General features: G+C 47.3%; 4 protein-coding genes across 5 annotated transcripts; 2 read left to right on the top strand and 2 right to left on the bottom strand.

Moving 5' to 3' along the window:
• Positions 1-1,556: 1,556 nt before the first annotated feature.
• Positions 1,557-2,141, bottom strand: LOC112140971 (polypeptide N-acetylgalactosaminyltransferase 14-like; the record flags this gene model as incomplete). Its single annotated transcript, XM_036215442.1, is given in 1 exon segment — positions 1,557-2,141. A coding segment is annotated over 1 exon segment (138 nt), but the record flags the coding sequence as incomplete, so codon positions are not given.
• Positions 2,142-3,024: 883 nt separating this feature from the next.
• Positions 3,025-11,012, top strand: btbd9 (BTB (POZ) domain containing 9). The gene is made up of 11 exons (XM_024264003.2): positions 3,025-3,219; positions 3,313-3,500; positions 6,300-6,663; positions 7,033-7,300; positions 7,369-7,588; positions 7,654-7,773; positions 7,843-7,952; positions 8,223-8,412; positions 8,485-8,592; positions 8,820-8,898; positions 9,985-11,012. Exons 2-11 carry the CDS (start codon positions 3,316-3,318, stop codon positions 10,177-10,179), a joined length of 1,839 nt encoding a protein of 612 aa, XP_024119771.1. The 5' UTR covers positions 3,025-3,219; positions 3,313-3,315; the 3' UTR covers positions 10,180-11,012.
• Positions 11,013-11,534: 522 nt separating this feature from the next.
• LOC112140969 (AN1-type zinc finger protein 3) lies at positions 11,535-15,538 on the top strand. Its single transcript, XM_024264004.2, has 6 exons — positions 11,535-11,892; positions 12,887-12,927; positions 13,035-13,154; positions 13,980-14,045; positions 14,112-14,264; positions 14,333-15,538. Exons 1-6 carry the CDS (start codon positions 11,828-11,830, stop codon positions 14,485-14,487), a joined length of 600 nt encoding a protein of 199 aa, XP_024119772.1. The 5' UTR covers positions 11,535-11,827; the 3' UTR covers positions 14,488-15,538.
• Positions 15,539-21,202: 5,664 nt separating this feature from the next.
• On the bottom strand, positions 21,203-23,016 carry LOC112140957 (zinc metalloproteinase nas-13). Of its 2 annotated transcripts, none has more exons than XM_024263987.2 (11): positions 22,857-23,016; positions 22,742-22,792; positions 22,558-22,596; positions 22,441-22,488; positions 22,329-22,375; positions 22,139-22,208; positions 21,958-22,072; positions 21,676-21,848; positions 21,519-21,600; positions 21,329-21,447; positions 21,203-21,261 (listed from the first exon to the last, which is right to left on the bottom strand). In XM_024263987.2, exons 1-11 carry the CDS (start codon positions 22,906-22,908, stop codon positions 21,236-21,238), a joined length of 822 nt encoding a protein of 273 aa, XP_024119755.1. In that variant the 5' UTR covers positions 22,909-23,016; the 3' UTR covers positions 21,203-21,235. The 2 variants fall into 2 exon arrangements, with proteins under 2 accessions (XP_024119755.1, XP_024119757.1); XM_024263989.2 differs by having other exon boundaries at positions 22,564-22,596.
• Between the last annotated feature and the right edge of the window lie 569 nt (positions 23,017-23,585).

Below are 23,585 nucleotides of genomic sequence, written 5' to 3'. Positions count from 1 at the left end.
CTGGATCCACTGACTCCTCTAACGATCTGGATCCTCTGACTCCTCTAATAATCTGGATCCACTAACTCCTCTAACGATCTGGATCCACTGACTCCTCTAACGATCTGGATCCACTGACTCCTCTAATGATCTGGATCCAGTGACTCCTTTAATGATCTGGATCCACTGACATCTGTAACTATCTGGATCTACTGATCAACTGGCTCCTCTAACGATCCGGATCCTCTGACTCCTCTAACGATCTGGATCTACTGACTCCTCTAACGATCTGGATCTACTGACTCCTCTAACGATCTGGATCCAGTGATCCACTGGCTCCTCTAAGGAGCTAGATCCACTGGCTCTTCTAACGATCTGGCTCCACTGATTCTTCAGATGCCGATCAATAAACCAGCACAGCTCAGCAGAGCCAGAGATTCTAACGAAGCCATCCAGATTCCCTCCAGCAAAGTCAGGCATTCCAGCCTTAGCACACATGTGCATGCATTTACACGTGCACGCATTTACACGTGCACGCATTTACACGTGCACAGAGGACATCCAGAATCACCTGAAGACATCCTGGTATCATCAGAGGCATGTAAACCAGAGAGTTCTGAGCTCCAACAAAAAACTGCTTTTCCTGATCCATTTATTGTAATTTGTTTATAACCTTTATTCATAATCTTAGAAACATTGAAAATACATTTTTAAAAAGTAAAAGAAAATTCCATAAGTTATTTTTTTTAAATCAAAATAAAAACAATGTAACCTTCTGACCTCAAACATCCAACTGACCAACCAGCAGGTTCCCCTGAAGATCTGCTGATCCTCTCTGAGGATCAACCTGATCTTCACTGATCTACATTTCAGCAGAGTTCCTTTGATGATGAAGATCCAAACGTGTTTAAAAGTAAAAAATATATAAAATAAGTTTAGCTGTTTTTAAAATGACGGGAGTTTTTTGTTAACCTGAGAAATGAACAGACTTAATGTTTGTTTGTTTGTTTACTTTAATGATTTTAATGACTTTTGTTTTAAAAAATGATCAATAAAGTTTCAAGGAGTCTCATCAATAATAACGGATTATTTTAATTGACAATTAATACTAATAAAGTTTCAAACTTTCAATAAATCTCGTTACTTTGATGATTTTAATGAATTTTGAAAATGTGATCAATAAAGTTTTCAAGTTTTTACCGTTGATACATTTATTAACGGATAATTTTACCGACTACTGTCTTGATAAATGTTATAAATAAATGTTCAGACTTTCAATTTATCTTTCAATAACTATAATTATTTTAATGACTTTTGTCTAGAAAATGTGATCAATAAAGTTTCAGGTTTTGACTGTTCATCCCTTTATTAACTCTCGTGATTTGAATGACTTCTGTCTTGATGGATGTTATAAATAAAGTTTCAGATTTTGACCGGATCCCGTTAATGACTTGATGAACTTTACTGGTTTGATCAGGAGGAATTTCCATCGATCGATGACTGTGGATCCGAGCGAGCATCAGATCAATCACCCGCTCCACACTTCCCGCCACGCGCTCTTGTCCTCGCGCACTCACCTGGCTGTCTGCAGCCTCTCCCCCTGCGGCCCCCCCGGGCTCCGGTAACTTCCTCCGGCTCAGCTCCAGCAGGTAAACCAGCGCTCCCAGCCACACCAGCACCGCCACGAGCGCCGCGAGCTTCCGGCACGCGCGCATCCTTCCCGCTCGCGGAGCGCCGGCGGCCTCGGCCCGCGCGCCGTCACAGCCTCATAGTGAGCTCGCGGAGCTCCGAGAGCAGAATCAGCGCGAGGGCACCGACTGCACGGCGCGCGCTCTCTGACAACTCTGAGCGCGAGCGTCTCAAAGACACGCCTGACAGCACGTCCGCGTGCGTGCCAGGCGGCGGGGCGCGTGCGGAGAGCGTTCCCGGTAGTTCCCCATCTGGACCCGAGCGGGGAGGTTCGGTTCTGCTCGGACTAACAGGAAGTCACTCTCGGTTCGGTTCGGAAGTGAGCCACCAGGGTCAGACTGGACCCAGAGTCCCGAAGAGGACACCTGCGCGTGCGTGTTAGAACGCGCGGCGCTGGAGCCAGAGGAGAGGTGGACGAGCGCCACCTTCCGACTCCGGCGGGAACTGACCCGGACAGGCCGCTCCAGAACCGAACTCTGTTCATGCACGAAAGCTGTGGCTCTGAAAGAACGACGAACCCAAACACGGAATAGAACCTCCAGGTTCTGTTGGTTCTGGTCCTGAATGTTTGGACCGAACTACTAGAACAGAAAAGTGAAGAACCAAAGAACCAGCATCGCTTTTGGGTTTGACCCGAATAAACCCGAACATTCAGCTGAACCAGAAAACCGACTTTTATGCTGATCTGAAAACAAACAGGAACACAAACAGGTAAACAAACAGGTAAACATCCTGTTTGCAGTCTGTAGGTCACCAGTGGTTATCCAGCTGGTTCAAATCCCAGCTTCAGCCCAGCAGCTGATCCATACGGATCCTCTGGTGCTCCTCCTTCGGCTGTGCAGGAGCAGCTCTAAGGAGGAGCAGGAGCCGCAGACAGAAAGTTTTCTTCTTTGTGACCTCTGACCTCCTCCTGTCCAAACATGCAGGTCAGCGTCTGCAGTCGTGTTCCTCTGTGGGAACCGTCCAGCTTTCACAGACATGCCGGGCAGGAGAACGGGATGGAGGACCGAAGACGTCTGCAGGTGGGACAGGCAGAGGAAGCTGTGGATGACCTGATAGTTCAAAGTTGTGCAGTACAGTTAGAAATGAGTTAAACTTAGATACATATGATATCAGAAAAACATGAGATTACTTTGATAGTAAACTGTGTTTGTTATACGTGTATTTCCCTTAGCGACTGTTTATCATACATCTAATAAAGTTATTTCATACAACGCTGTGAACGCTTTGAGAGTAAAACTATAATCCGTTTGTTCAGAAAAAGAGTTTTTGTTTCAAGCTGAAAACAGGAACAACAGCTCCCTCTGCTGGCCGTCGGTGGAAACATCTGTTTTCATTTATCCTCCAGTCCAGCGGGGGGCGACAGAGTTCCGGTGAGCTGCTCTACAGACCGGAAGTTGATCTCCGTCGGCCCGCCTCAGCTTCCGCTGCTCTGATGTCGGATGGATCGTCTGATTTGGGCTGTTTTTCTTCTATTTTCATAAACTTTTGGTCTCGGAGGCGTTTTTGGAACCAGTCTTATTCGTCAGTGAAGCGAGCGGTGGCTGCTGGGTAAGTGTAGAGGGCAGAGAGTTATTCAGTGAGTCATTCTCGGCAGTTTCGCCGCTGGGCTAGCATCCGGGCTAACGTCCGGCTGGCCGGCAGGTCATGAGCAACAGCCACCCCCTGCGGCCGCTGGCCTCCGTGTCGGAGATCGACCACATCCACCTGCTGTCGGAGCAGCTGGGAGCGCTCGTGCTCGGCGAGGAGTACAGTGACGTCACCTTCATCGTGGAGGGGAAGCGCTTCCCGGCGCACCGGGTCATCCTGGCGGCGCGCTGCCACTACTTCAGGTGAACAGAGACCCCCCAGGCCCCCCCTGCCCACCACCATGGAGTCACATCTGAGTTTTGTCATGTTTTACTACGATTACGACTGAAAACAGGACACAAAAGACATTTAACACAATGCTGTGCAGCATAAGAGTTATCGGTGCATACAATAATACTAACTAAAACGACACCATATAAATATAACTGCATATAAAAAAAATATTACTTTAAAATAAAACTTCCATGTACTGAAAATGTAAATGAACATACCCCATACTGATCTCTTCTTCGGAGAAGTAGCTCCGGGTCCTGTCTTCAGTCCAATGATTACACATTTTTAGTTATGAGTTACTTTATGCCAATAACATCCAGAGTCTACCAGACACATTAGATTTCTACTAGCATCTAACATTCCTGTAATTAAAACAAATGTTTTCTTATCAAAACTGTTATTCCCTTTATTTAGAAAGTTTCAGTTCAGGAATATTCTCTTTCAAAAACAAAACACTAATAATCATTGAGTGTAGTTTGTGTCAGGTTTGGTAACATGAATGATGTAATGTTATACGTCTTTTCTCTGAACCTTTAGACGGACACATTCCTTACTTTAAAGCATCAAGTTTTATCAAAGCCCTAAAGTTTATTTCTAGTCATTTTTAATACCGACCATTTTTTTAAGAAATTGATTTTGTTCAAAACACAAATGTGTTTTTCAATCACAGAAGAGTAAAGATTAGAGCTAGTGAAGAACAATAAAATAATTAAGTGTTTTTTAATGTCATGCATATAAAAACATGCTTATATAATGAAATATATGCAACATTTTTGCATAATTGTGTATAATCTTACAGATCAGTGTGTTGTAGTTGTGAGTCACAATGAAATGGAGCACCGAATGAGTGTTTGTGTTGCTGATGTCTGTGTGAGCAAATGCTAGAAATTCCCATCACACCTGAATGCAGCAGTAGCGAGCTCTTAATGCAAGCGCATAAGTGCTGAAATTCCACGCAGCCCCTGAACGCACCTCGTGCTGCGAAGTATGTGACAATTAAACCAATTAAATCAGCGCAATAGCAGAAGGAACATTAGCTCATCTTTTCTGGTTTTGCCCTCAGTTATTTTATTTCTGGTCTGCCATCTTTAAATGGGTTTCCAAATGTTATGACAAAGACATTGAACCAGATCACAACCTTGCAATGTTTGGATGCTCCACAGAGACTTTTTATACACCTGACTTGCTTACAGCCTTACAGCTTGGAATGGTGGTTGCTAAAATACTTATTTTACTGTCTTGGAAATCTACCACTCCTCCCAAATTTTGAACACTGGATGCGGGAGATGGTATCTATCATACAGCTGGAACATTCCTGTTTGGATAAAATCAACAAAAGACAAAGACATGAGACAATTTGGGGACCCTTCTTGGCTCAGTGCCATATCACCCCATCACCTAAATAACAAAGACACTATATTTCTTTTGCTACACTGTTACCATTGCTATACAATATTTGTACTCTGAAACACAAAAAGTTAAAGTTAAAGTTAAAGTCCCACTATTTGTCACACACCTAGGTGTGTGAAATTTGTTCTCCGCATTTGACCCATCCCCTGGGGGAGCGGTGAGCTGCAGACACAGCCGCGCTCGGGAACCATTTGGTGGTTTAACCCCCCAGTCCAACTCCTTAGTGCTGAGTGCCAAGCAGAGAGGCACTGGGTCCCATTTTTAGAGTCTTTGGTATGACTCGGCCGGGATTTGAACCCACGACAAAAGTCAGTCACATGTTTTGTATTTATTTATTTATCATGTCTGGCAGTTGTTATTGTTTTTATGTTTTTGTGGTCAATTTTTTGTGAAAATTGAAAACTCAATAAAGATAATAGGAGAAAGAAATCAGCGCAATAAAGTCAGGGTTAAATGTTTGAACCTCAGGGATGAACGTTTGGCGGTTGTTAATTTAAAGATCTTCTTGTATTGAACCGTAGGTTGTTAGAATGTCATGCTATGACTGAGTAGATCCCGCCTCTTCTTATTTTGGGAGTCCTGCAGCTGAACTGCCCCTCCCTCTTTCTTCACACCTGTCCGGCGTATTCTCAGGTGACGGGAGAGCGTGCACCTGCAGAGGGCGCCAATTCACTGGTTTCAGGCCGTTCATAGCATTGTGATACAACAGGTAACAGAAACTCATAGGGCACAGTTTTTTTTTTCTCCAAGCGCTGAGCTGCCGCCCCCCTCGAGTTGGCGCCCGAGCAGCTGCCCGTACTGCCCGTCCCTGAAACACTCGGTGACCCGCTCACAGACTGTTGATCCCGATCGGTCTGAAAGAACACGTTCACACCACATCGATTCAAAGACTCGCTTGGGTTTCAGGATGGACTTTAGGGTTCCTTTATGTTCTCTTCTTATTGATCCGAATTCTGATCTGATCTCCGGGGTGAACAGCTCTTTGATTCAGTTACAGTGTGAGGGTTCTAGATCCGGGTTTTTCCTGTGGTTCTGATCGCAGAACCTGTTCTGGAGAACAGTTCATCAGCGCTCAGAAAGCAGCAGTTTGACACGTGATTTCCTGTAATGAATGTGATGATGAGAAATAATAACCTGCTTTTGATGGGTCTGATGCTACTGTTAGATCCGTTAGATTTGTTGGATCTGATTGATCCATTAGAGCTGATGGATCCATTAGATCTGAAGGATTTATTGGATCCAGTTGGTCTGATGGATCTGTTAGATTAGATTGATCCGTTAGAAATGGTGGATCTGATAGATCTGAGCTTCGGAGTGTTCAAGTGTCCTTCACATTCACGTTTTTGTGGCCCCTTCAGGGCCCTTCTGTTCGGCGGGATGAAGGAGTCCCAGCCTCAGGCCGAGGTGCGTTTGGAGGAGACCCGAGCCGAAGCCTTCTCCATGCTGCTGAACTACCTGTACACGGGCCGGGCCAGCCTGAGTTCTGCCCGGGAAGAGGTGCTGCTGGACTTCCTGGGCCTGGCTCACCGGTACGGCCTCCAACCTCTGGAAGACTCCACCTCTGACTTCCTGCGCACCATCCTGCACACCAACAACGTCTGCCTGGTCTTCGATGTGGCCTGCCTGTACTCTCTGAGCGCGCTCAGTGCAGCCTGCTGTGCTTACATGGACAGACACGCGCCCGAGGTTCTGAACTCAGACGGGTTTCTGACGCTCTCTAAGGTAAAGCTGTTTGTATCTGTGCTTTCTGTGTCTGGACTGAGATGAAGAGTATCAGCATTTGAACCACACCTAAAGATACAGCTCAGTGACCAATTATAAATCTGAGAGCAGAAGAACCTTTCAATATAAATATTTTAATCTTTCTGTGAAATTCCTGCCTAAACTGAAAATCCATCAGTTCTTCATTTATTGATTTGAGCAGAAAGTTTCTTCTCTGGCACCAAACTTGTAAATATTTGTAAATGTTTCCCTTGTGGTCACTGAACTTAAGAACAGGGGTTTCATAACCCCGCCCCTTCCTGCTGTCAGCTGATGTTGGAGCAGGTGGGTGTGTCTTGGCTCCTCCTAACGGGGCGTGGCTTTGTGCAGGCCGCTCTGCTCACCGTGGTGCAGCGGGACTCCTTCGCTGCCACGGAGAAGGACATCTTCCAGGCCTTGTGTCGCTGGTGTCACCACCACCAGGACGGAGACCACACCCAGGAAGTCATGTCAGTGGTGCGGCTGCCGCTCATGACGCTGACGGAGATGCTGAACGTGGTGCGACCTTCTGGACTCGTGAGTCCGGACGACCTGCTGGACGCCATCAAAACCCGATCCGAGAGCCGCAACATGGACCTGAACTACAGAGGAATGCTGAGTGAGTCCCCGCCTCCTTCACCGCCGCTGGTCCCGCCCCTCAAACTAACAGAAAATCACTCCTCTCAGTCCCAGAGGAGAACATCGCCACCATGAAACACGGCGCTCAGGTGGTCAAAGGTGAGCTGAAGTCGGCGCTGCTGGACGGAGACACTCAGAACTACGACCTGGACCACGGGTTCTCCAGACACCCCATCGAGGAGGATGGCCGGGCCGGCATCGAGGTCAAACTGGGTCAGCCGTCCATCATCAACCACATCCGCCTCCTGCTTTGGGACCGGGACAGCCGGTAAAGAGCTGCTGACGGTTCTGCAGAACCGCTCGGGCGCGGCGCTAACGTCTGCTCTGTTCCAGCTCGTACTCCTACTACATCGAGGTGTCCATGGACGAGCTGGACTGGATACGGGTGGTGGACCACTCCAAGCACCTGTGCCGCTCCTGGCAGAACCTTTACTTCACCCCACGAGTTTGCAGGTGAACCGGACTCTGAGGAAACGGTGGGCCCGGTTCTGTTGGAAGAAACTAAAGCGTTTTCTTCGTCAGGTACGTTCGCATCGTCGGGACTCACAATACGGTCAACAAGGTCTTCCACCTGGTGGCCTTCGAGTGCATGTTCACCAGCCGCTCCTTCACGCTGGAGAACGGCCTTCTGGGTAAGACTGACAGTTTTATTAGACTTCTGGACTGATTTAGATTCACATGATCAGATTTATGATCCAGTTTAGTTTCATTTTTATTTCCAGTTACATGATTTACCGTGAAGAACAGGAAGCTCCATGAGTAGAACCATGAATGTTCACAGTTGAATTAATCCGTGGATTTAGGACTCAAACGGATCAGATGTCGGGTCTATCATTGGATGTTCAGAACCGGAAACTCCTCTTTGGGTTTCTGGGCGTTTGAAAGCCCTGTTTCTCCTGCAGTTCCCGCTGAGAACGTCGCCACCACAGCCTGCTGTGCCAGCGTGATTGAGGGAGTGAGTCGCAGCAGAAATGCCTTGCTCAACGGGGATACTCGCAACTATGACTGGGACTCTGGCTACACCTGCCACCAGCTGGGTTCTGGAGCCATCGTCATCCAGCTGGCTCAGCCCTACTCTGTCAGCTCTCTGAGGTAGATCTGATCCTGGTCTCCTGAAAGCAAACCTCCTGACGGACACAAACCTCTCCTGCTCTTCTGGCTCAGGCTGCTGCTGTGGGACTGTGACGAGCGCTCCTACAGTTACTACATCGAGGTTTCCACCAACCAGCAGCAATGGCTCAAAGTAGTGGACCGAACCAAAGTGGCGTGTCGGTAGGGAGTCACTTTCATCTTTATCAGGTTTTCAGATTCCAGTTAAAAAAAATTCCAGGATTTTCTCCTGTTATAAATGACTGAGTCATGTAAAGACATCAAAGAAAGATCAAAAGAACAGCATCAAAGTGAAGCTTAAAATGAAGATTAAAAATGTGGGGAAACTTTAAAAACATCTAAGGTTTCTCATATTTGATGGAGGCCATCTGGTTCCTCTTCTGTTTCAGATCCTGGCAGACGCTGAATTTTGATAAACAACCTGCCTCCTTCATCCGCATTGTCGGGACTCACAACACTGCTAACGAGGTAAAGTCTCACCTGTACCTGTTCAACGGATAAAGAAAAAGGACAGAAAAAGAAAGGAAGTAAAACGGGCACCAAAAAGTGGAAGAAAAGGGGCAGAATGATGGGGTAAAAGGTGCAGAACGATAAGGTAAAAGGTGCAGTACGATTAAAAAAACAGGTGCAGAACAATGGAGGAACAGGTGCAGAATGATTGAGGAACAGGTGCAGAATGATTGAGGAACAGGTGCAGAGCGATGGGGGAACAGGTGCAGAACAATAAAGGAACAGGTGCAGAATGATTAAAGAACAGGTGCAGAACAATGGAGGAACAGGTGCAGAACAATGAAGGAACAGGTGCAGAACAATGGAGGAACAGGTGCAGAACAATGAAGGAACAGGTGCAGAACAATGGAGGAACAGGTGCAGAACGATTAAAGAACAGGTGCAGAACGATGGGGGAACAGGTGCAGAATGATGGATGAACAGGTGCAGAATGATGGAGGAACAGGTGCAGAATGATGGAGGAACAGGTACAGAACGATTAAAAAACAGGTGCAGAACTATTAAAGAACAGGTGCAGAACGATTGAAGAACAGGTGCAGAACGATTAAAGAACAGGTGCAGAATGATTAAAGAACAGGTGCAGAGCGATGGGGGAACAGGTGCAGAATGATGGGGGAACAGGTGCAGAACAATGAAGGAACAGGTGCAGAACGATGGGGAAACAGGTGCAGAATGATGGGGTAACAGGTGCATAACGATTGAAGAACAGGTGCAGAACGATGGGGGAACAGGTGCAGAACAATGAAGGAACAGGTGCAGAACGATGGGGGAACAGGTGCAGAACTATTAAAGAACAGGTGCAGAGCGATTAAAGAACAGGTGCACAACGATGGGGGAACAGGTGCAGAACTATTAAAGAACAGGTGCAGAGCGATTAAAGAACAGGTGCAGAACGATGGGGTAACAGGTGCAGAACGATGGGGGAACAGGTGCAGCTTATTTGTTGATCATCATGCCCGTAGAGTGCATGTTCGTCTGCATGTACGTGTGCATGTACGTGTGCAGGTGCGTGTCCTGATCCTGTGGGTGTGGTTTTCTCTGAAGGTTTTCCACTGCGTTCATTTCGAGTGTCCAGCCCAGCTGGACACAGAGGTCAAGGAGGGTTCTCCGGGTTTGGACTCGTCGGATTCTGGGGGGGGCGGCCCGCAGCAGCAGCGGTCCCAGCGGCCCCCGCGTTCCCACAGTCTGCTGTCCAGCCAGCCCTCCCCCTCCTCCTTCTCCACTGCACCTCATCATTGAAAGAAGCCCCTCCCCTTCTGCGGGCAGGTATGGCAGCACCTGCCATGCTTTTTGCACAGACTCCATGGTTCAGATTGCACTGTTACACTAATGCTGCCAGACGCTCCACCACAGCAGCGTGGAGAGCAGCTCTCGTCTTCCCTGGTTCGTGTTGATGTTCCTGCGTGCAGCTGCAGGAAAACCATCATGGGGGTCCGGTCAGACGGTTTTTAGATCAACCATCTCTGAAGAATCTTTCATATCAGCGCTGAGCTGCTTCGTTTTCCACAGGAGTTTATAAGGAAACACGTGTCAAAATAAATCACAGACTTTCACAATAAAATAAAAAGGTTTTTTAGGAGAACACAAACTTTTGCTGATGATTAGAATCTGCGCGAGATCTTTGATCAGGATAGGAACCAGAAGGTCCCCCGTCACAGAGAAGAAGCTTCACGCTCAAACACTGTGGAGCCGGCAGGAAGTGACGTTTCCCGAATGAAGCTGTTAAAGCTGTGCGTCAGCGTCCTGCGTGTGTTTGCACTTTGAGTCCCTTCCTCAAATATGATCAAACCTGAAACACTTGGAGTCACGTTTGTTTGTTTGTTTGTTTGTTTGTTTAGACAAGTATTTAAGAATGATTCAATGAGCTTCCTGAGTGAATCATCAGGCTTTAGTTCCTGTCAGACTGTGATGTACAAGCTGGTAGAGGTTCAGTTTTCCTGGTTTTGTATTTCTTATCAAAGTGTATGTTTCCTCTTGTTTCTACATGAATGGTCCGAGGCGCTGCCCTCAGTGTGACGTTTCAGGCCGCCATGGTGATGTCACTCTGTGTTCATTAAACCTTCAGAAACCTGCTTGTATGGTCTTTTTTAGAACGTCTCCTTCAGTCCCTGAAGGATTGGACCCAAACTCCATCAGCTCATCCGGTTTAAACCTTTCACTTCTGTCATTTATGAAACCAAAAAAACATGAAACGATGAAAAGAAAAACTTCTGGAACTGGAACTGCAGATGATTACCTTTCATTAGGTTCAATTTGGTGTGTTTGTGAATGTCAAAGGTCTTGGTTTGTCTCTTTTTTATGTAACTTTATTGAACAGAGCGAAGGAATACAACAAGAAACATCGATGTAGTAAACAAAGAGGGGTGATAATGGACCCATGAAAGATCCATAGATTTCATGGAATTTATGTAAAAGTTTGCATTTTTAAAGAAATAAGAACCGTGTGGTGTTCTGTGATTACATTAGTATTTATAAACTTACATTTTGCCCAGAAAAAAATAAAATGAACCATAAAAAGGATCTTTTTACGGTTTGTTTTGTCATTCTGACATTTCCGGTTTGCCGTCCTACTTCCGGTCACGTGAGGAGGCTGGTCCTCTGAGGAGAGCCTATTATACCCCCAGCCCTCGTACTTTGTCACATTGGTGTGGACCTGGTCCTCCGGGGCCCCGCAGGTTCCTGTCCCGCAGTCCACGCAGGAGACCCGGCGGGACGCGCTTTCGCCCGCCGGAAGCTCCGGTTGTTGGGGTTTTTCGCCCCCGGAAGTGGCTCCAGACTTCCGGTCCTCAGAAGAACTGCCGGCTGTGGCCAAAGTCGGTCTTCTCGGAGCCAGCAGGCCCCGGACTCATCCCCGGACTCGCGTATCCGCCTCCTCCGCCTGGGAGTCATGGGAGACACGAGTGAACGCAGCGAAGCCGCGCTGCCGCCGCGCTGCCCCTGCGGGTTCTGGGGGTGAGTGGACCGGACGGAACCAGCTGTCTGACAGACGGCCGTGGTTGGGGGAAGGGGGGGGCCGTGAACGTTTCCCGCCGGTATTCCGGGTTTCTGTGCTGGGGGGTGGGGGGTCCTGACAGAAACTGATTTACGGACAGCAGCTTCCGGTCACAGAAATCCCACGTCTGAGTCAGAGGAGCCACTGTGCGCGTACCGTGCGTGTGATGAACTCAAAACGGTCCCGTAGGCACAGAGGTGATACAATCGTGATCCGGGAAACGGGTCACGTGACTTCTTTTGCTGGATAAAGACATACCTGTTGGCTGACAGGTGTGTGCTGGAGCTCAGCTTACATCATTTTAGCCAAGAAATGGTTCCGTCTGGGTCAGTGGGTTGCTGGAGCCTATCCCTACCAGAGGCGAAGGCGGAGCTTAGCCTGGACACACATTCTGGGCCCGTCTAGAACCACCTGTGAACCCGTGCAGCCAGATTCTGGATTCTGGAGAACATGCAGGCTCCACATAGACTGGACCCGCCTGGGATTTGAACCAGGACCTTCTCATTGTGACGAGAGTGCTAACCACTACACCACAGCGGGACATTATGTTATTAATTTCTCAACAACTTCCTGTTGACAAATGTTGAATCCTCTATTTATCTTGAGATAAACAAATAACTATAAAATATAAAAATCTTCATAGTAAATAAACATTCATGGAAAGCAAATAAACCGAACTGATCTGTCGGGCCGTTCTCCCTGATCTGTCGGGCCGTTCTCCCTGATCTGTCGGGCCGTTCTCTCTGATCTGTCGGGCCGTTCTCTCGGATCTGTCGGGCCGTTCTCTCTGATCTGTCGGGCCGTTCTCTCGGATCTGTCGGGCCGTTCTCTCGGATCTGTCGGGCCGTTCTCTCTGATCTGTCGGGCCGTTCTCTCTGATCTGTCGTACTGTTTCTGTGGTTTCCTGTTCCAGCGGTCCTTACTGAAGTTCTGAAGTTTCTGTTCTGTCTTCAGGTCCAGTAAAACTCTGAACTTGTGCTCCAAATGTTTTGCTGGTGAGTCATTCCTGTTATTGACAGAGTGAACAGGTTTAAACAAAACCTGCATCGGTTCTGATCCAAACCCGTCAGAACATGACGGTCCGGTTCTTCTTGCTCTGCAGACGTCCAGAAGAAGCAGCCAGATGATGACTGCACCCCCCCGCCCATCCAAGCCCCCCCAAGCAGCCAGACTCTGACCCTGCCCTCCAGCTCTGCTGGGGACCCCGTTTTTTCCAGAGCAGGTGAGCAGCGCTTCCCCTCCTCATTCGGGGGGGGGTCCGTTAGTGGTGAAGGCAGCGGGGCGGGGGGTGTCTGTCTACTGTATCCTGTCCTGTCAGGAGGTCCTTTCATCCACGGACCAGAACTGGAGACTCCTCCATGTTTGAAGAACATCCAGAATCTGATCCAGAAGTCTGAGTTTAATCAAATTTCTAGTCTGACTGATCTTCAGCCTTCATGTCCACTGTCAGAACCAGAACAGCGGAGTGTCCGGTCCATCTCGGGCTGGTTCCTGACTCACAGAGATGATCTCGTTCTGCTTCACTCCTGAGATTCTTCGGTTTGACGGATTTGAGCGGATGATGTTTCCCTCCGAATGTGACTGAACTTCACACCTGAGATCTTGTTCCAGCTGAAAATGTTCCAACTGTTTTGTGTTTTCAGCCCCGTCTCCACGGGGACCAGCGTCCTGCAGCAGCTTCACCTGTCAGATCCAGTCCTTTAGATCAGACGGGAATCTTTTGTTGTCTCTGAATCACTTTTCATATTCTGGGTCATGAAATCTAAAAACGTTCTATGAACAAACGTGGAGTTTGGTGGTAATCCTGCAGAGCACAGCCTGAGCCGTAGAGGGCGCTCTGAGTCCTGTTAGTATGAGTTGACGTCTCCAGCTGTGCTGCTCACCTGTGTTACCGTCTGGCTCCAGTTCAGGTAACGTAACCCGAGTGCAGCTGAAGCCTCTGAGCTTCAGACTCCTGCTGCTGCTTCAGCGCCTCCGCCTGTTCTCCGGACTGCTCCTCCAGTCCAGGTGAGCTGCAGGTGCACTCACACCTCACCTCTGTCTGCAGGGGCGTCGTCCACAGACTCCGCCCAGGACCTGCCGTGCACCCCCACCAAACGCCCCGGAGAAGCAGGTATTCTGTCTGCCAGCAGCTGTGCCCCCCCCATTAAAGCTCTAAGGTCCGTGTCGTCTGCTTCAGCTTCCTGCTCTGAGAGCGGGCCGTCGCCAGGGAAACGGCCGAGGGAGGGGGCCGCTGAGGAGGAAGCCCCCACACAGAAGAACCGGCGGCGCTGCTTCCTCTGCCAAAGCAAACTGGAGCTGGTTCAGCAGGAGCTGGGGGGCTGCCGCTGCGGTCAGTACGGGGTGGGGGGGTGGGGGGGTGCGTGTGCAGAGTTCCTGAATGATCTTCTCCCCCCTCAGGATTCATCTTCTGCATGAGGCACCGCCTCCCCGAGCAGCACGACTGCCGCTTCGACCATCTGGGCCGCGGCCGTCGGGACGCCGTCCTGAAGATGGTGAAGCTGGAGCGGAAGGTGGGCCGGGCCTGCCAGCGGATCGGGGAGGGGTGCTCCTGATCGAGAGCTTTTTTATGAAGGGGGCGGAGTCTTCTGCTCGGACTGTGGTTCTGGTGCTCCCCAGAAGGACCGGACCTCCACGTTCTTCTCCTCAGGACGTCTGTCTTCTGGACCCGGGAGTTCAGCGTCTCCCCCACAGGTTCGAACCCCGTAAGGACTGAGATGGTTTCAGCCTCTGCCCCCCCAGAAGGACCTTCAGGTCTCCAGGAACCGGACTGGATCACTTTTTGACCACAGAAATATTTTCTGTACTTTTTTGAGATGAAGTTTATTTAACCTTGTATCTGTTTGTCACTTACATCCCATAATTTCTACATGTAAAAAAAATGTTTTTCTTTGTTTTTTATTGTCTTTTTCAGACTCAGAAAAAAAAAGTTTGAGAAGAAAAAATACTGGAAAGATGCAAAAGTTCAAATGAAATTCAATTAAATGGTAAAGATCCGTTTCCACAGGAATCTGTCGCAGTGTCTCCACTCCAGGAATCTGTCGCAGTGTCTCCACTCCAGGAGTCTGTCGCAGTGTCTCCACTCCAGGAGTCTGTCGCAGTGTCTCCACTCCAGGAGTCTGTCAGACTAAATCACATGCATGTGTCCATGGAGGTCTGGATTCAGTGTCACAAACATGATGTGGATGTAAACCTGGAGGAGACAGACCTGCACCTCTGCTGGGTTCTGGTCCAGAGGTGGATCCATAACATCTCCACTGGTTTTCATTGTGGATGCTGAAGACCACATGAAGGAGAACGGTTTTGAACAAGCAGGGTCAATTCTCTCTGTGGAAGAAGGTCTTCATGGAGAAGGATCTGATCCGCATCAGTCCTGGAACCTGAACCTCAGAACAGCATAAAACCACGTATGAAGCACGAATGTTTGGTTTTAAGTTCTGTCTGGACGCTGGAGACGATGAGACAAACGTTTACTTGAAAACAGCTGACTCACCTGTAGTACCTGTTCTCTCCACAGGTTGGAACCAATCAAAAGCATTTTAAAAAGATGACATTTTAGGTAGAACATGAGATTCAAACAAAAGGATTAAAAGCGTTTTGTTTCCATCGGTGCAGTACTCTGTCTGTCCTCTAGGTGGAGCCCCCTCATCAGCTGCTTTGATCCTGAAGGTTTTCCTCAGACGGTTGATCTCTTCATCCTCTTCATCCTCGGCCTCCGTCCTCATCGGTTTCTTCATCACAGACCTCCTGTATTATCTGTTAAAAATATTTTTTTTCACCTGCATTGAAGAGTTTGGAGGTAAAAATAAAATATAAAAGTAAAAAAAATCTTTAATTCAATTCAATTCAATTCAATTTTATTTATATAGCCCAATATCACAAATTCAATTTGCCTCATTGGGCTTCATGCCTGTAGTTTTTACAGATGCACAGATGGAGTCATAAAATATGCACAATAGGTAAAAACTAAACAGACTATAAAGAACGGTCATCCCTGTCCTTAGACCCTCCCTCGCGGTAAGGAAAAACTCCTAAAAAAACCTGAGTCAGGAAAAAAAGAAGAAACCTTAGGGATTCCCACATGAGGGAGAGATCCCATCCCAGGACGGACAGGCGATACCAGAACGGTTAAAGAAAAGTTAGCTGCTAAAACTGCATATATGAGTAGAGTTCATTCATATAGAGCTGAGGGACGAGTGATGATTAAGTCCATAGTCCAGATGAAGCAGAACTGCAGTCCACGACCAGGAGCAGGAGGACAGACGACCCACCAGGAATCACTCCCACTCAGAGATGCAGGATGGTGTCGGGGCTTCATCCAGATGGGCGGGGCTTCGTCAGGATCACCAATGTGGATTATCCCTGAGCGGGGTTTGAACTCATGACCTTCTGAATGTGAGTCAGCAGCTCATACCACTGCGCCATCTAGTGGCAGAATCCGGAATACATGTCAAACTTTAATTTAAACCTGACAATCAGCGAGGAGCTGTGGGTCCAGAAGCCGCGGTAAAGCGGTTCGGTGAAGGAGGTGGATCAGCCATAGACTGTATATGGGATCAGCTGATCCTGGATGACCCTGTGGAAGGACAGGACCCCCGCCGGACAGTCCACGAGGGGGAGAGTGATGAAGACGCGGCGCTGGTGGACGTTCCAGAGTTGTTCCCACACAGAGTCCACGGATCCAGTCAGAACTGGAGGATAAAACTGCAGCAACAGAACCTTTAATAAAAGTTGATTTGAAGACAGCGCTGCTGTTACACTCTGACGCTAGCATGCTAATACTAGCCGCTAATGCTAACGGACTGTCCATGTGTTGTCTATAAATGTAAACACAGAGAATCGGTTTAAAGTCGGTCGTTTTCACTTTAAGACGTGGCGGATAAATACAACAGCATGAATTCATAGAACATTTATAAGAACAGTATTTTATAAATAGAACAGACATGAATCCACTATTAACTTTATTGGTAGTCTCTTTGTAGCATTACAGAGCTGCATCTTTACCGTCAGTGATATCATGGGAAATATTCCAAAAATATTTGTAATCTCTTTTTGTTAGGATTAATCCAAATATGAATCATCTGGAGAAAGAATTCAGAAAAGAGCATTTTCTGTCAATCTGCTCCGTTTGCTAAATCTGTTCTTGTTTTTCTGCATGTTTTGAGTTTACAGTTAGAAGACAATAAAGACTTGTTCATACTAGTTATTGATTGATTTTATACCATTTTGTTTTCTTGAAAAATAATAGAAAATACTAAATGTCCTCATCAGGTTTGGGCTACTGTAGCTCTCCTCTTAGGATGTGAAGGAGTCTTTTTAGCTTTACTAAAGACTAAATTTGTGATAGAAAATAAAATCTTCATAGAAATATTCCAAGGAAACCATAGAGCAAAGACTGGTTAGAGATTTAAGAAGTTACTCTCTGTTTGCATTCATTATTTTTTAAATTAAAACACATGTAAATGTCTTAGTAAAACAATGTAATAATGTGTCCATTAAAAAGTATGTTTAGAATTTTTTATTGAGTCAAAAACTAGATTTTGGTGACTGGTTGTAACATTAAACTTGGAGCATCAAACCGCACAGCAGCATCAGTTTGAAGGGTTTTGCTCTGAAGAATGATCATTCCATTTCTCTTCAGGATGCTTAAGCTAACGGAGGCTCACTAAACTCCTGCTGCATTCTTCTGTGAACATTGTTACAGCTTGTGTTTAGCTGCATCTTCAAAACCATTTCCAAAAGACATGTTAAAATAAAACAGTTTCTGTTAAAAACATTCTGTTGTTTGTAACCTTTGTTAAAAAAATTAAAGGAGGGAGGAAATAAAATCCATTTAAATCGAAAATTAAATTTGGAATGAATAAAAAAAAAAATCAAGATTTTTTTTTTTTTGTGGCCATATCACCCAGCTCTAGGATCTAGAGAACTTTAAGGTCTAGAGGAGTGGTCCCCAACATTTCTTTTGGCTGCACTGGTCTAGAGGACCTTGAGGTCTAGAGGACCTTGAGGTCTAGAGGACCTTGAGGTCCAGAGGACCTTGAGGTCTAGAGGACCTTGAGGTCTAGAGGACCTTGAGGTCCAGAGGACTTCAGGGTCCAATTTTTATGACTGAACTTCCAGACATCACCTGATAAAGGAGAATCTCATCCTCACAGACAGAGTTCTAATAAACTGGTTCCTATTGTTAGAGGAACATCTGGATCTGGAAGAAGACCAGGAAGGCTGTGCTGAAGCGTCCATCTCCCTGTGTCCGTCTGGTATTGAACAAAGCAGGCTCACACTTTCTCAGGCCGGGCTGGAGACGCCGTTCCCCCCATGATCCGTCCTGAAGGACACACACAGCTCAGCAGATCTGGACCAGCATGTTGAAGACCTCGGTAACTCAGTACCTCAGAGTCTGAAGGTTCCAGTCCTGCTGTCCAGCAGTCAGCAGCCCTAGCCCCACCTCTCATGGATGGTTGTAGCTCAGGTCCAGCTCCTTCAGTCGGGTGGAGTTGGAGCTCAGAGCTTCAGCCAGAGAAGAACAACCCTCCTCTGTGATCAGACATCCGGACAGGCTGTAGAGACAGGAGGTTAGAGAGTCAAAGAGAGAAGCTCCAGCTGGTGAGGACCTCCAGACTGACCTCAGAGCCTCCAGGCTGAAGTGTGGACTTCTGAGAGCGGCAGAAAGCAGCTTGACCCCGGAGTCTTGCAGGTTGGTGTTGCTCAGGTCCAGTTCTCGCAGGCTGCAGGTCTGGGAGATGAGAACCACGGATAGAACCTCACAGCTCCTCAGAGTGAGGCTGCAGCAGCTCAGCCTGAGGAGCACAGAAAGGAGGTCTCAGAAGTTCTGATGACGCGCTCTCCGAAGAACCTCTGCTCCTGCACTCGCACAGCTCTGAGCACTGGCAGCAGCCCCAGGAAGGTCTCCTGAAGTGATGGAGCAGCTCCACCAAACTGAACTTCCTGTCTCTCAGCACGTTCAGCTCCCTGAAGGTAAACGGAAGCAGCAGCTGGACGTTCTGGTGGCTTTTGTCCTCGGACCGGTCCAGGATGAACTTCTGCGTCAGGATGGTCTTCCCGATCCCGGCCACACCTTTGGTCAGCGCGGTCCGGTCCGGCTCGGCTCTTTCAGGAGGAGCTTGGAACAGGTCCTCACACCTCATTGTAGTTTCCAGCCCGCCTGCCCTCCTGGAGGCTGTTTCCATCCACCTGACCTCGTGTTCCTCGTTAGGGGCTTCTGCCTCCCCGTGCGTGACCAGCAGCTCCATGTAGATCTCCCTCAGAGGGGCGGGGCTTCCAGCCTTGTCGATGCCTTCAAAAACATTCTGGAGCTTCTTCTTCAGACTGGACTTGTGCTTGTGCTGAAAGTCTGCAGCAAAAGTCCCTGAGCAAACGAGAAAAAACCACTTCAGTTCCATGTCATTCCACTCCACCTCCTCAACCATCATCGTTCTAAAAACTTCTCCTCTGGTTCTTCCGGTTCTCAAACCAACGTTCTAATATTGTTTTGGTCAAACGTTCCCCTCTGGTTCCTGTGATTTTCTGACATTCTGTCATCGTTCTAGACCAACGTTCTGTTCTGGTTCCTATGGTTCTCAAACATTCCCGCCATTGTTTTCCTAAGTTTCTCCTGATTCTCAAATTTTCTTTGATGTTCCACCAAAGTAAAATCGATCACTTTAAGTATCATATAACCCAAACCGGCTTCATGGAGGTCTCAGGATTTCTGTTCCTGGTCTGGTTGATCCGTGGAGACGTCTTCCTAACATCACATCCATGGCTGGATCTGATTTTGAATGTTAGAGAGAAGAGGGTCGACAGAACTTCTCAGAAACATAAATTCATGTGGAACAGGAAGTATCAGTGAATGCATTCCCTGAGTTTTCCTACAAACGCAGGGATGTCTCCATCAGACCGCACTGATCAGATGTTTCCTCCTAGACACGACTTCATGCTTTTACAAAAACAGTTTGTTTTTCACTCAGAGAAACTTCAGAGACCCTTACTGCTCTGCAGACAGTCAGTCAGATCCTCCAGCTTCATCTTCCTCATGAAGTGCAGAGTCATCCTCAGGAAGGACTCCCTGTTGGTCTGGTCTTCATCACAGTCCTGGTCGTTGGTTTGATTCCCTGAGCACGGAGCTTCAGCTGAACTCAGAAGCTGCTGGATCTTCTCCAGCTCCATCCTCACGAACGTGATGATATTCTCCAGCAGCTGAAAACACAACTTCTGTTTTCATCTGGACAGAATTTACACTCCTCACCAAAAAGATGGAGTTCAGGGCTGGTGGAGCACAGCTGAGAACCTCTGCGACCTGGAGGCGGAGTCTGCGCAGACAGAACCATTTCAGACACAGGTGAACCAGCAGAACCTGTCTTCTGATGTTGATGGATTTGTCCATGGACGGGTCGTTCTTCAGAGACACAGGACCTGGTCCCGATCCAGGTGCTCCAGACTGATTTATGGGGGCTTGAGCTTTAACACAGAGGCTGGTTTTAGTGATCTCCATGAAGAAATGTGAACAGGTGAAACATATCGTCTAACCTCATGACTCCACTCGGACCCTCAGAGTTCTGATCTAAACGGACTTCAGAACCAGGAGCTTGTTCCGTGTCTGCCTGACCTTCACACTTTGTTCCTAATCTCTTCACTCCGTTTCCAGAATCCGACATCGTCAAGGTCGTTCCGGGTTTTCCCAGGAGCAGCAGGAACTTCCCAGCAGTTCCTCTAACATCAGTAGCAGAAAGAAATTAAAGACAAGAACAAAGTTGTGTTTTTTCATAAACACGTTTATTCAGATTCTCTGCAACACAAACTGTAAACGTTTGCTCCAAAGGTTTTAGAGAATACGTCTTCAGAAAGTAGAAACAGATTTTCCTCCTGATCATGTCTGGACTCTCCTCATCCATCTGGCTCTGATCCTCTGAACATCACAGACCAATGATCCCTTCATTTCCCGAAGAAGGTCAGACCTGTCGAGGATGACGTCACTGGAGGCAGGTGAGAGCCGACACTTCAGTTGAATAAGAAACCAAACTTTGACGTTTTTGGTCCAACAGGAGGATCTTTCAGAATAAAAGCTGTACGTGTATATATTAAAAAGACAATTCCGGACCAGACGGTCCTCAGAACTGGATCGAGCTTCCGCTGACTCACTAAACCTGGACGAACCGGACCAGAATCACTACTACGTTTCTGCCGCTAGATGGAGCCCTGGCGGCGCAGACACAACGGTCCTGAAATGAGCAGAACTTTCAGCTTCAGGTAGAAAATTAAAATCCACACAAGTTCAGGAAAGCGTTTTATTCAGCAGTCAGTGTTTCACCTCCACATCTGTTTTGGTGCACCTGAAAGAGAAACATGAATGTTGATCTGCAGCAGCTTTGATCAGAGGATGGAAGCTGACATTTGTACCACAGTGGTAGAGAGAGTTGATCTTCTGGATGTCCAGCCGGCTCAGATATTTCCTCTGACCTATGTCCACTCCTTGGTTGGGTACAATGGTTGGATTTCCATCTTTGCTAAAATAAGACCTTTAAATCAAGACAGACAAGTTAGATCTCCGGTTGAAACTGCTGAGGTGCAGTAAGAGGTTTAGACTCACATCCCGTAGTGCATGATGGATCCAAAGTCATACGGCAGGTTCAGGGTGTTGCCCATCTTCACGTCAAAGTTTCCCTGTTTGCCTTAAAGGTGAAAACCCAGATCCTGCTGTCAGTTCAGGTCTGAAGACACAAACAGCGCCGCATTCTGATCCAAACCTGGTTTGATGTTGTCCCAGACCACCTTGATGAACTGGTCCCGGTCGAACCGGGTGTGCTCGTGGTACATGCCCACAGCGTGCACCAGCTCGTGGCAGAGGTTCCCCGCAGAGCAGGTGGATCCGAAGTAGACCGGCTGGGCTCCTCCACTGCAGCCGACGTAGGAGGCGCAGCTGAGGAGCAGAGAGCGGATGAGACGCTGGACTACTGCTCGGCACAGAAGCTGTGAAGGGAGCCGGCTCAGTGGGCCCCTTCACAGCTACAAACGGTTCCTGAAGCTACCCATCTCCATCCTTAATGTCCAGGTAGTTGTTCTCGTAGGTTCTCTCCTGGAAACGGATGCATGTGGCTCTCATGATCATGGCGAAGGCCTCCTCGATCTCTGACCGTCTGTTAGCTGGGGGGGTTAAGGGGGGGTCAGATCATGGATGACCAAACCCCCCTCCCTGCTCTGAAGACATACCCAGCTCCACACTGATGGTGTATGGGATGATACCATCAGTCCACAGCAGGTTCACAGCGTTCCTGTTGTCCTACAGAAACAGTCACTGGTTTGTCTGACGATAAATGTTCAAATAAAACTAAAATCCTTTTGAGTAGAAATTAAAAACTTCAATCAGAAAACTAGTTTTACACAGTTCCTCTGGTCCTACCGATAACAAGATGTCTCCTTCTGCCACGGAGAGGTCGTGCTGCAGCTCTGAAAGACATCACAACAGTTTCCACCTGCCCGACTGAAGACAGGAGAGTTCTGCTCAGCCTCACCTGGTAGAGTCTCTGCGCTGGCATTGGCGAGCTGAAGCTCTGAGGCCACTGGGACAGAAAACCTCAGGGTCAGACAAGGGTAACATCGCCACATCCTGAAGTTCTGCAGGAACTCACCTTTACCTTCACTCTGGCTGTTTGAAGTAGAGTTCACACCTGCAGGAGAAGGTCACACATGAGGTCAGTCAACCTTGTACTTCTACTCATCAGCTGAGTAACAGTAACTGCTGATGTTTTAGCTCCCATCAAGGGAAGAAGTTCACTCCAGTGTTGACGGATCAGGAACCAAACATGTACCAACCTGGGACAGACGGGACTGCCTCCTGTGTGAATGGAACTGGAGAACCTGCAGCTACAAGTACAACTGCATTAAATGACATTCACCACCCTGAACCTGAACCTTCTGTAACCGTTACCCATCATCACACAGCAGAGAACCAGGAGGCCCCTCATCCTGCAGCTCTGCATCCGCACAGGAGAACACAACAAGCTCAGAGAGCAGCTTTAAATCACAGCTGGAGGTAATCCGGCTGACAGGTGAGGTCAGTTCCCTTGATTGACTGACTCAGAGGGAGGTGAGATGTTTGGGTCACATCTAGGGATGTTTTTTTGGGCCCGATCCGATTCCGAGTCATTTGATTTTGTGTATCTGCCGATACCGAGTCCCGATCCGATACTTTTATAAGACATTTAAAACATGAATAAATTAAACAAACAGATTAGTGTTGTCCCTTATTTATATTTCATTAACCTTCTTTTATCATTAAAAACTTAAATAAAACACTTCTGTGAAGTATCTTTAATAAACAAGTAAAAATACAGCAAATATAAACTAGGAAAGAAAATACAATTTTCTTGTTATATAAGTGATAATTAGTCATGTGATAAAGTTTAGTGACTTTAGCTTTAACATCTTTAGAACTATTGAACATTATTGACCAAATGTGATTCCTGTTCTCATTTAGAATTCTTAAAAATAAATAATGACTTTGTTTTAGCATAAGATTTGATGAGTGTTCATGAATAGCTGATATCATTATTAGTTTTAATGTATTAGTTTATTTATTTAGTTATTTTTAAGATTATGTGCTTATTTTTTAAGTTCTTAAGACATCACATTTTCTGTTTTATTACCACAGTAGTTA

Source organism: Oryzias melastigma, linkage group LG15 (genome assembly GCF_002922805.2).
Source record: "Oryzias melastigma strain HK-1 linkage group LG15, ASM292280v2, whole genome shotgun sequence".
In the NCBI taxonomy this organism is placed as follows: Eukaryota; Metazoa; Chordata; class Actinopteri; order Beloniformes; family Adrianichthyidae; genus Oryzias; species Oryzias melastigma.
This window is presented reverse-complemented; position numbering and strand designations above follow the sequence as displayed.